Source organism: Vigna unguiculata, chromosome 7 (genome assembly GCF_004118075.2).
Source record: "Vigna unguiculata cultivar IT97K-499-35 chromosome 7, ASM411807v1, whole genome shotgun sequence".
In the NCBI taxonomy this organism is placed as follows: domain Eukaryota; kingdom Viridiplantae; phylum Streptophyta; class Magnoliopsida; order Fabales; family Fabaceae; genus Vigna; species Vigna unguiculata.
This window is the reverse complement of record NC_040285.1, coordinates 3,136,107-3,149,635: the sequence shown is the minus strand read 5'-3', so window position 1 is coordinate 3,149,635 and position 13,529 is coordinate 3,136,107. Positions and strand designations below refer to the sequence as shown.

General features: G+C 29.7%; 1 protein-coding gene across 1 annotated transcript; it reads left to right on the top strand.

The window, feature by feature from the left end:
* The first annotated feature begins 2,407 nt into the window (after positions 1–2,407).
* On the top strand, positions 2,408–7,668 carry LOC114192511 (protein N-terminal glutamine amidohydrolase). Its single transcript, XM_028082257.1, has 6 exons — positions 2,408–2,612; positions 2,921–3,026; positions 3,561–3,638; positions 3,775–3,902; positions 6,611–6,735; positions 7,250–7,668. Exons 1-6 carry the CDS (start codon positions 2,560–2,562, stop codon positions 7,417–7,419), a joined length of 660 nt encoding a protein of 219 aa, XP_027938058.1. The 5' UTR covers positions 2,408–2,559; the 3' UTR covers positions 7,420–7,668.
* The last annotated feature ends 5,861 nt before the right edge of the window (positions 7,669–13,529 follow it).

The window sequence follows — 13,529 nt, the reverse complement described above, 5'->3', positions numbered from 1 at the left end:
ATTTCATATTCACAAGTTTTGCAACATTGTCATTGCCGATCACGGTGACAAAGAACATTGGCACCATTAGTAGGCATGAAAATGAGGTTGTAAAGATGAATCCTTGTTCCCTTAGCCTTCCATTGGGGAATGAACTCTCATCTCCCTTAGATATCAACTAAAAGCTGGTTCTAGTATACCTCCCACCTTTCACTTAAGAGTCTAAGACCAAAGACGATTTAAATACCTATTTCTTCTTATACCTTATAAGATGTCATATAAGGACAAATTATGAGAAAGTTTCAAACTCTCTTGAACAATAATTAGAATCAAGTGATTGACAATAAGAATATATTTCAATGAACTTAAAGTCAGAACAATACATATACACCAATATGTTTTTGCTAGTACAAATAAATCAAACACAAATTGTTATTAAACTTCATTACTTAATGTTAACTTATTGACAAGTGTACCAATTCGTTCCAAGTAGTAAAATGGTAGTCCAAATGTTGTTTCCCAAAGGGATTTGTGTTTGTTAATCTACTTGTGATTATTTATTGATTTTAGCAATTGTGAAAAACATTTTTGATACAAAGTAAAATAAAGCATGCAAAATTTATAAAAATAAATATGTGATTCGGTAAAAAGCTTCATTAGGATTAGATTTTATGAATCAAATTAATGTAACACCACATAATATATATCTATAGGAACTCACATTCAAGTTAAAAGCATACTTACTCTAATTTCTTAGAAGCAAGTTCTAAATCATATGTTAAAACTATAATTCCTTAGCCATTTTAGCATATAATTTGTATTAAGCTTACATTTCTAGAATGACCAAGAGATGATGTCTATCCCTATAACATAACTCTTGGGCGTTCTCTCCATGTCTAGTTCCAATTCATTTTCCAATGATTCGGTAACAACAAATAACATGATATTCCTATCATACACATCAATAATCAAGATAGAATAATTGAATACGAAAGAGATTATATTATATAGGCAAAATTACATAGAGTATGAATACATTACATTCAATCCTAATAAAAATGGAGATTAACTACTCCTAATCATTTAGAACATACATATTTGATGAATTTGCACGAGTAGATGGAAGAATTTGCTGTAGATTTGTCCCCCAAATGTGCCCTAGATCGAAGTTTCGAGTTTCCTTGCGTTTCCACACCAAAGAACTAACTCCTTTTGTTTGATTCTCGACACTTAACCAACCAAAAACTGTCTGCTTGCTAGGGCGAGCTTTATCTCTCGCTGGGCGAGAGATCATTTAACTGCAATACAACTACTATGTCTCATTGGACGAGACAGACTTCTCACTAAGCGAGTGGTGGAGCTCTGGCTGGGCGAGATGGTTCTGACAAACAGCTTTGTAGACTTCCATTTTCCTATATAATTTCCTAAACAATGACCCAATAAAAGAAAAATACTCCTAACTAAGCAAAACATAAAACATTAATAAACTTCCTAAGAAATAAACTCAAAAACATAAAATAAAGATAAATAAGAGAGGTTAATAAACTTAGATACAAAGCATTTATCAAGTTTATCACTTAATAATAAGAATTACATAATCCAATGATCTAATTAACATAAAATTAGACAACAAATATTGAAAAATATAAACTTTTGAATATTCAATATACTACGAAAAACTAATTATAATATATATATATATACTTTTCAATCATTATATATAAACTTTTGAATATTCAATATACTACGAAAAACTAATTATAATATAGATAAAATTATTATATATACTTTTCAATCTCACCTCACCTCAAACAAATCATCTTCTTTCTAGCAATTTTTCACACATTTCTTTTTCATTTCACATGCCACTTTATCACGCTTAGATAAATACTTAATAAAAACATAAAGAAATAATTAAGTTAAATAATTTATAATTTTGAGGATATTTAGTTAATATTTATTAAAAAATTGATTTTATTAAGTATTTGAAATAATTTTTTTAAGTATGCTGGTATTTAGTATTTGATGGAAATGACATAGTCATCATTTCTGTTTTCCTATTTTAAATTTGTTGATAAATTTGTGCCTTCTTTCTCAAATTCTGTACAACTTGTGTTAACTCATTTATAAGAAATGAGTAAAAGTAATTAACTAATGAGTTACACGAGATTAAATAAATAAAGAACAAATTAATTAATGAGTTAAAAAAGGAAAAAAAACAAAAGTAATATCACAGTATTTCCCTACCAGTACAAATACGTGGATGAAGAAAAAAAAATTTGATTATAATTTTTTTAATAGATAGAATAGGCTTTTTAAGAAGTTGAATTGGAAATATTTAAATTTACCATGCCTTTAAAATTTATTTGAATAAAGAATAAAAGAGTAAGTGTATTAGTAAAAGATTTATAAGAAAACATATAATTATTCTTTTCTTACTCGAAACCCGTTTCATGTAACGTATGTACTGGTTTGGGTTTTGGGTTTTTGGTTTTGTTGGAAGCAAACCAGTATCTTGGATCCCATCAGGTTTGAGCCTACGCAAGGGTTGTTGGTAACCAGTGAGTATTCAAGAGAACGATGGCAACGTCAACTATGGATGTTCTTCATTTCCAGCACACCCCTTTTTACTGGTGAACACCTCATAATCGCTTTTTGTTTTTGTTCTCATCGTGTATGCCTCATGATTCTATAGTACATTTTGGTGATAGGATGAACTGGTCTATTGTTAGATTTTACAGAAACCAATTTTTCCGTATCATTCCTTTTTAATGATGTGTAGGGTTTTAGTTTTGGAGTTGGTGTCCATCAACATTTGGGGACAATTCATTTTTTTGTCAATTTATTTAGTTTCATCCTCTTAACTAGTTTGGATGATTTCCTTCTGTATGGTAATGTTCTGTAGAATTTTCATGATTATTTTCTGGATATTTATTTGTAGTGAGGAGAATGTATACTTGCTTTGCAAGAAGCTGTGCAGTGATGGAGTAGCAAAAGCTGAGGGATCTGATCTTTTTGTTGTCTTCATTTCCAATGAAAAGAAACAGGCATGCTCTATTTCTTCCTCTGGTTGGTGTTGTATGTTCACTTTCTAGTTCAAGGTGATTCATGGAATAGAGTTGTTATTGTGAATAGTAATTGACACTCTTTGTATTTGAGTTTCTTTTGTTTGATGTTTTATTGATTTTTTTTTCGTCAATTGCTTTTTTTTTTTCTGTTCTAAGATATAATTAATACCTTGCTTACTGTTGCTAAATAGTGACTGGACAGAGTAATAGTGGGATGGGAAATAATTCTATGGCTCTTGCACTGTGCAAGTTGAATGTGATGGAAAAACATGTCAAAGTTTTTGATAATATTGCCAGTATTTATCTCTCATCTATTTTGCTTTCTTCCTAATTATGTAATGCTGACAAGCAAACAGAGTACTAACTGCATGTTCAAGTATTTATCCATGTTTTTTCTTACCACTGCCACTACATATCTGATTGAAGAGTTTTCCAGCTACACTTGTATAACTTTCTGCAAATTTAAAATCCTCTTTTAGTCAATTTCTGAAGTGTTTGTCTTAACTTTTGTAGATCCCACTATGGAATCAAAAGGCTAGCAAAAGAGCTGATGGGGTGATTCTATGGGATTATCATGTAATTTGCATTCAGGTATGTCCTAATATGTATTTCCTTTCCTTTTGTTGTGGGGGCTAGTTTGCTAGGTTTGTGAAAGCAGTTTATTTTGATATCTAAATTTCTTATTATAGGGATCATTTGTCATACTTTTGTTGTGATTGCATTACAGATAAAACAAGGAAATGTCCCTCCACTAGTATGGGACTTAGATTCAACCCTTCCTTTTCCTTCACCTCTACCCTTATACGTGTCTGAAACTATACGACCGTCTTTTCAACTTTTTTCTGATTATAACAGGCAAGGCACTTTCTGTTTTATTTTGCCATTTTTTTCTGCTCTGATGGGTATTTTGGTGCTTTATAGTCTTTTTGTTGATGTTTCTAACTTGCAGTTGATAGAAATGCAAGTCCAGGCTTATATGGGTCACATGATAGTGGCTACTAGCCACATTGTTTCTTTTAAGAAATTAAAATTTATATATGCTGGGGTTGTGATAGTGGCCTACTTGGTTTATCATTATGTAGATTTAACATGGGGAAGACACAATTATGTCCTACAATACTACATACTTGTCCTCCTGTTATTTCTTTTCCCTGAATGCAACAAGGCTTCTCAATTACCCTACGAATCTAGGATTACAACAATATTGAAGCTTCCATGAGTAGGACACCACAGACAATAAAAAAGTTACTGTTTTCCCAAATAAAAAATTTTTAGAAGGTCCGGTACACGAAGTTCTCTTCTACTCTCATTAAGGACTGCATAAACTATACTCTGGACATAACCTTAGTCTTCTTGCTTCTACTGATTCCTTTATATTAGACCCATGGAAACTACCAAAAGAAACAAGATGCCTTACAATGTAAGAATAACGGAATTAGTGGCTAATTTTTTCGGAGCTAGACATGCAAATAGTACACATTTGTATTTGAAATGAGTGAGCTAAGTTATCGGAATCTGCGGCAACACATTTGTATAAATGATGTTATGTACCAAAGGAGCTTTGGATTTCTTAATGGGCTTTGTCAAGATCCAAGTCTTAACCATCCAAATTGGTTGAAATCAAACAAGTTATGATACCATTTGTTCACAGCTACCACCATAGCCATTGAGTTTCATTCATATACTGATGAGAACAAGGAATATAAATGAGAAAGAAAAGAAAGATTTTTATTGAATAGGATGAAAAGAACAATAAATAGGAGAGAAATCTCTCCTCCAAGTGCTTCTCCTTCGCAAAAGATTTCTTCTTTCGCAAAGAGCTAATGCTCAATCTACAAATGAATATAGATTTAACTCCCCCTTTTTCCTTTACATTCTCCTATTTGTTTAACTCGTTAACTCCCTACCTAGCTAATAAATATCTTAACTATATTAACTAGCTCCCTTTTTTCCTATAGCCCTGACACTGGATTGAATTGGCTGGCCCCTTATAATGAAGCTTAGCCACTGGTTTCTGTTCTTGTTTTAGTGCAACTTCTAAACCTCTGCTGGGTGCATCTGTTTCTATGATTAAAGTCTTATAGAAATCAGTTACCTTGATTGATGGCTGGATTGTCAAGCATTTTTAAGTGCTCTGAACACTGTCGGCATTTCCAAGCCCCAGTTAAAGCTGTCTTTTCCAAGAGCAGAGTTGTAGGTTTGGCAATTTTTCCATAGTCTCGAGCAAAGCTCCTGTAATAACTAGTTAGACCTAGGAATCCCCAAGATCACTTGGGATCAATAGACAATAGATGTTAACCTAGTTGCCATTACTTCTGACTGTTAGCAGATACCCCATCTTTTGTATAGCCATGCCCAAAATACGTTAATCCTCTCTGCTCAATTGTCCAAAACACTGTTTTAGAGATATTTGTTATCTTATCAGGAAAGTCATGCAAAGATTAAGAATTTTATTGAGTATGATGCATTCTCTTACAATAAAAGCATTCTGGACGACTTCAACCACCACATCCTCCTCTATTGCTTTGACCTATCCTTCCACAAGTAGATACCGTGGCAGAAGCTTTAGTAGATTCCTGAAGATTTCTACCTTTAAGAGTTGGAACATAGAGTTGTGTTGTTAGGCTTTCCATTGATGGTGCTTCTTGGCCAGTTAACATTTGATCCCAAATATGATCAAAATTTGGATTCATGGCACAAAGAATCATGACCATATATAACTTGTCTATGTTTTCCTTGATTTCTTCCCGTGAGTTCGTTTCTAATAACATCTTTAACTCCTCAATAACAGATTGACCTTCAAAAATGAAAAATTTCATATGATCTATTCGTTTAAGAGATACCAATTTATGGGTAGAAGCATTAAGTCTCCGATTGTCATTTGCAAAGATGCTCTGAGCCTTCTTCCAAAAGAATTTACCTGTTTTGAATATTCGGAGGATCTCCAATATACAAGGTTCCACAAATTGCCACAACATAGGACAAAATTGGAATTCCTGCATCTTCTATTGTTCAACACTTGATGATATTTCACTACCATCTATTTCCAAGTAATCATGAAAACCTAGGCCAAAAAACCAAAGTTCGACAGAAGCATATAATTAATTTTTACCATTAAGTTTTTCCAAAGTAATTATTGTGAGACCCATAAAGCAAGTAGGCAGGTCCAACATATAGGTAGAGTGGACCAACCTGCTCTGGGAGAGATCAATGGCTTACAACCAAAGCTTAAGGAAGGAGAGAAATTTCCCTTGGGTTCTAGGTTACAGATTGATACAACAAAAAAGAACTTTTTCTCAGAATATATTATAGACTATTCTAACACATCTTGTTTAAAAACATTTTCTAAGGATGTCAAAAACATTTCACATCATGTCAAAATTTGTTTGTCCATGAATCATAATATCGCAATATGTCGCCTGTAAGTAACTTTATGTATAAGCTTTGCTTTCTTTAGGTGTGTTCTTCAATTTTATCAATGAAATAATGTATTGATCGACGGTATTGATGTACAGTTGCTAATCAAAGTGAAGTATATGAAATTGTTTCTTATGATATCTCAGATTATTCAGAGTTGTGCACGCTCCACTATTTCTTCGTAGTTTTGCATCTGATAGAAGACATATGAAAGATTCTGGTGGAAAGTGGATTGAAGAACCTCCTCCACATGAGCCTATAATTGCAGAAGGTAATGACTGGGAGGTTTCTATAGGAAATTGGACTTGTTTGGCTTTTACATTGACTGATCATTATGTTATATATCACATATGTTATATATCACATAATAAAGAGAAATATATGAAATGCAGAAAGCACCTTTCAAAGCTTACTGTGAAAATAAGTGAAAAAAAGAGCAGTATGCCACATTTTGTAATTAATAGTGAAAGCAAAAAAAAGAAGAAGTTGGAAATATTTTATCAAACCAAACATATCTTAGCTGGGTAATGTTAATGTGAATTTCGCGAAGTCACTTCAGTTGTTGAATTAAGTGATTAACATGCATGGACAAGATTTTTCTATTAACAAGAAGAGTCTAGCAGTGCAAGCTGGGGAAGAACTTTCCATATTGGATCACACACAGCTATTCTGTAGTTATTTTTGTTAAAGAATACTGTCAATAATAGCACGAGTCACAGTTATACACTTGATATAATGAATCTATTTCTCAGTTGCTTATTTTTACACTATCTTCATCCATGCAGATGGAACAGTGCACAACCTGAATGAATACATTAACATATCTGTTGCTGATGCTATTACCGATGTTTCTATCAGTTCAGTGAAAGATGTAATTTTTACCCAGAAAAATGGTGTGGTGATAAAGGATAATCAGCTTGAGGAATTCATTTGTCAGTTATCTTCTTTAGAATAGCCCCATTCATATGGCTCCCTGGTTTGTATATGTTCAGCTGCTATCCAAGATACTGTCAAATGTTGTCTCCCTTTTAATGGGTGTTGTAAAAATGCTTCTTTTGAAGGTGTCTTTTTGAGAGTGCTGTGCAAGAAATGCAAGTTTAAGCTACATTTTGTTTTTCAGGGGATGAACAAATTTTTTACTGTAATTCTTCATGAATACCCGTGGTTTTTATTACTATATGGCGATGTTATTTTAGAACTGATATGAAGAATGTTTTGTAATCTGAACTGTTACTGAGAACTTTCAGTTGTGTAAAAGACTACCGAACTTATTGAATTTTACTAAGAAAATAATCTCAATATTTTATATGAACTTTTTAACATAAACAAATAGTTTGGCTAGTGGTGATATAAGTAATAAGCTATTATATTCTATGAAGTCTACATGTAAATATAAAATATTTATTAGTTTTAAATCTGCCTAAATTTGGATCCTACACTTCTTTTATCACTTTCTTTTTTCTTGCTACATGCACCTACCTTTGTCCAATATTGTTTTAATATAATTTGGATATCTTATGAATCAATTATTATCAATAAAATATTTGATAATTGTTTAAATATAAGATGTAGTTATTCGACTATCTTTTATTATATCTTCAATATGTTACTTCATCCTATTGATCAAGACCAAGATTATTGAAGAGTTTTATCTTGAAGATGTTTTGATGACGAAGAAGGTTAAGATTATTGAAAAGTTTTCCCTTTAAAATGTTTCACGAAGAAACTAAAATTGTATTATGTTTTATGACTTGCTTGAATGTGTAAATCATGCATATCGAGAAAGTTTTCATTTAAATTAAGTAACATGGATAATCACTGCCTTCAAAAAGTTTGTAAATGTATCAAGAATATTTTAAAAGACTTACTGAGCATTTTAATCAATAATTTCTTGTAATAAATAATTATTTTAAGTTAGATAACTGATTAAGTCTTGATTAGCACAAAAAGTTTCAAAACATTGCTTTTATTGATAATTGATCATGTACTTACTAGTTCAAATATTTTCAAATCCTATATAATTGATTATATTGTTTTAGCTACGTTTCCAAAAACAAAAACAATAAATTATTACTTAATATAATTGGTTAGTTCACTTCAGAAATGCTTTTAATTTTTTAAGATATCTTTTTAGAACTGTCACACCATCTTAAAAAAATAAATTTGAAATATAACTTAATCCTGAAAAAAACTTGTTGTAAAATAAAATTTGCATGTACTTATATAATTTGGTTAGAGACTTTCAACACAAGCACATATATAAACTCATACTCTTCTATTTTTTATTTTTTTCATTTTTAACAATTAGAAGTATCTATTTGCACATGCGTATATTCTCTCTAGGTAGCAAAATGGATCACAAGCCTCTTTTGGCCCATTCTGTTTTTAGTTTGTCAAAAAATGAATCAGGTCGGACTAGTCCATCACCGTAAAACAAGTTAGGAATTGCAACCCATCTCATCAAAAGATGGACCATTTTGACTCATTCTGTCTTTAGTCTGTCAAAAACGAATCAGGTCGGACTAGTCCATCAGTGTAAAACGAGTTAGGAATTATAACCCATCTCATCAAAAGATGGACTGTTTTGGCCCATTCTGTCTTTAGTCTGTCAAAAACGAATCAGGTCGGACTAGCCCATCAGTGTAAAACGAGCTAGGAATTGCAACCCATCTCATCAAAAGATGGACTGTTTTGGCCCATTGTCTTTAGTCTGTCAAAAATAAATCAGGTTGGACTAGCCCATTAGTGTAAAACGAGCTAGAAATTGCAACCCATCTCATTACAAGATGGACTGTTTTGGCCCATTCTGTCTTTAGTCTGTCAAAAATGAATCAGGTCGAACTAGTCTATCACTGTAAAACGAGTTAGGAATTGCAACCTACCTCATCAAAGGATGGGCCGGTCCTTCACCTTTTTTTTTTCTTTTTTTATTTAATTTTTATTTATAAAATTCTTTTGTATATCTATTTGTAAATGAATATTTAAAACATATTTAATCATATAAATATTTTGTAAGCTTTTAATTAATATTTTTAATTGGATAAATTAAAATAATTATTATATTTACATATTAAATTACTCTATTATAACTAATAATTGGAACTAGAATGTAAGTGTTAATAATTTAAATTATAATAATATTGTATATTTATATCTTTACAACAATATAATATAAAAAATATATATATTTTTAATTATTTTAATTTAAAAATAAAAAAAATAAAAACAAAAAAGGTCAACGGATTAAAGGCACACTGGCCCGTTAGTTCTACATGTTAGGTGAACCGAGTCAAAACTGACTAATGGATTTAAAATATGGAAAATGATATTTTAATCCACTTTTTTTGACCCACTTTTAACCCATTACTCTAATCACCATTAGATCATCTTTTTTTATTCTTTTTAGTGATGTGATATGATGATCTAATGGTGATTGAAGTGGTAGGTTAAAAGTGGGTCAAAAAAAGTGGGTTAAAGTATCATTGTCCTTAAAATATTTACCCAACCCGTCCCGTTTTGGTAGGCTTGCGAGTTGCCATGAGACCCAACCCTCTTTGTCATTAATAATTCTCTCCCAACTGCTATGTTGACACCAAAAAACCTGTTACAGATTGTTGCAAAGTTGGTGACCTGGCATGGTCAATAATACACCAATGAAGCTATGTTTGTTTAATTGTTCATAAGGGGAAAGCCATTAGTTGCATATATACAATCACGTATGTTTGTTTACAATGCAGATAAATCAGTTTCACAAGGAAAAATTTGTCTGTTAATATTTTATGTCTGTGTTTTAGATATCAAAGAACTGGTAACAATGTGACAAGTTACTGATGTAAACTACAGGTTTTTAAAGAATATATAATATCTATATAATGTTTTGTAGGCTATATATATATATATATATATATATATATATATATATATATATATATATATATATATTAATGTTTAGTTAATAAGATGCTGCAAAATTTATACAATTACACACAATGTATTTCACCCAAACTCATATAGTTTAACTTCAATTTAACATAACAAACAAAAAACTACATAATAATAAACATATAAAAGAATAAGTCAATAAGTATAAAAATCATATATCTTACTTACACAACCACATAACCCTAAGTAACCCCTAATTACACAATAGTAAATCAAACCGATACTTCCATCATATTTTCAAGGTATAATTAATGATTTGGTATTCCAATTTTTTTTGGTTAAGTTCAATTTGGTCCTCATACTTTTAGTTTGTTTAATTTAGTACCTCAATTATCTAAAAAGATTCAATTTGGTCATATTTGTTAAGTTGAAATTAACATCGTGTCCGTACAGGACACGTGTCAAGCCGTGAAATTTTTTAATTTTTTTAATTTCTTTTGTAAAAATTTATAAACTACCACATGTCAGTTTACTATCGTGTCATGTGACATCTTACAATCATGACACGTGGCAGTGGTAATAATTGTTTTCAATTTAGTCTTCTATTTAAATTTTTGGTTCAATTTAGTATCCAAATTTTTTAAAATGATCTAATTTCGTCCTTTCCCAAATTGAGACCAAATTAGTAAATAAGCTTAATTACAACTTATATATACATGTTACAATAACTTTTTCTAATATATACATCAAATCATTTCACATAAATACTTAAATTATTTTATTTTTTACTTTTGTAATTTTTTACACCTGAAATTTTTTACACTTGTAAAAAATAAAATAATTTGAATATTTAGGTGTAGTGATTTGATGTATAAGTTCAAAAAAATTATTTTAACATGTATATATATGTTATAATTAAACTTAGTTACTAATTTAGTCTCAAATTGGAAAGGACAAAATTGGATCGTTTTAAAGAATTGGGGTACTAAATTGAACAAAAAATTTAAATAGAGGACTAAATTGAAAATAAATATTACCACTGTCACGTGTCATGATTGTAAGCTGTCACATGGCACGACAGTAAACTGACACGTGACAGTTTATAAATTTTTACAAAAAAAATTAAAAAAAATTAAAAAATTTCACGACTTAACACGTATCCTATACAGACACATATTAATTCTAACTTAACAGATATGATGAAACTATTAATTTCATTACACCTCATTTCGCTTCAAAATTAGCTAAGAAAATAATATTCAACACACACAAATAACTAACCAAAATAAATTAATTACATTAATTTAGTTTTCTGGTTTATATTTCAAAATGACCACAAATAAATACATGGACACATGGATTGAAAACCTAAACCTGGTGCCGCTTATAACAAAATTCATAAAAAAATTGGACTTTCTATACATTGAAATTATCGGAGGCCTGGTATATTTTTGTTTTTTCCGTCCACGGAAATACAAAAGATGAAATTTCATTGTCATTTCAGACATTGTGTAATGTGCTGAATCAAAGTGACACACCTCTAAGGAACACAACACTGGTACAGACAAAACCGATTCAATTATATAATGAAACAAAACCCCATACTGAAATTTGCAAATTCCAAAGTACAAAAAACCTTGAAGTGCTAACCTATGCAACCAGACCCTAACCTCGATAACACCAAAAATATACCTTAATCTATGTTTCCAATGCTATACAAAACAAAATGCTTCTGTGTTCTCTGCAATGCTTCAGCAGCAAAGATGCTTCACGGCTTTGCTCATTTCTTAAACCATTTTCTTTCATTTTTCATTTTCTGGTTTTTGCTGCACTCTTATTGGGTTCACTCTGTTCTTCTGTTCTTCTGTTTTTCTTTTATCTTTTTTGGTTTTTAAATTCATTTTATCTTCTTTTTTCTTCCTAAAAATATTTTCTGATTACGACACATGACAGCAATTATTTGACCTCAATCCATATATATATATATATATATATATATATATATATATATATATATTGATTGATTTTAATCAATTCCTCTGTTGTCATATATATGAGATGTTTATCATAAAACTTTATTGACTAAAATCAAACAATTTTTTATAAAGTGACATATCTTAGTACATTAAACGAATAACATACCTTTAGCAATCTTAAATAGATGCGTTAAAATTTTTATTCTATTGTTCTTGTTTTATAGAACACGCATAAATATATATGTATAAGGTATACATCACAATATATATTAGGTGAGAAAAAATTGAGTTAAAAAGGACCAAACTTAATTATATGGTTTAATTATTCGGATGGTACCCACATTGAGATGTGTTAATCTGATATCCATTTTTTTAAAAAAAGTGTCAATTGTATCCCACTTTTTAAAAGAATGTTTCCATCATTTGTAGACGTAGTTAACTATCATTAAATTTTAATATAAATATCAAATACTTAATTTTTATAAAAATAATATGAAAGGGACCTAATCGAAATACTTTTTTAGAAGTTGAGATACAATTGACACTTTTTTAAAAGCGGATATCAGATTGACACATCTCTACTAACCAAAGTGGATATCATATAAGTAATTAAACCTAATTACATCTTCTAAACCCATCATGATTGTTTTATCATATTTTGATAAAACAACGCAAAAGTTCATCTACATTATTTTACAAATTAATTTATTTAAATATTTTAAATATCAATTTAATATTTATAATTTAATTTTTGTGTTTTTATCTTACGATAAAGCAGTATAATTATCATTTTTACAAAATATCATTTTATTTTAAGGCTTGTACATTTACTTTTTATTAATATGTTTACTTTAATTTTGTTTCCCTTATAATATTTACGTTTTTATTTTAATTTCTTATCTTATTAAAATATAAACACTTCAAATTCATTATCGTGTACCCATTACATATTAACATTTCATGTCATTGTAAATTGAAATTAAAACTTATTTAATTTCAACTCTTTATATTTGTAAATATAATACACCAGTAAAAACTAGTAGTCCTTAATTATAATAATATTTTGAAATTATATATTATATTTTAATTTAAATAACATAAAATAAAATAATAATTTCAACTCTTTATGATTATATGTAAAAAATTATTGATATTATTTGATTTGAGACTTTAGAAGTTATATAGTTGCATGTAAATAAAGACATAT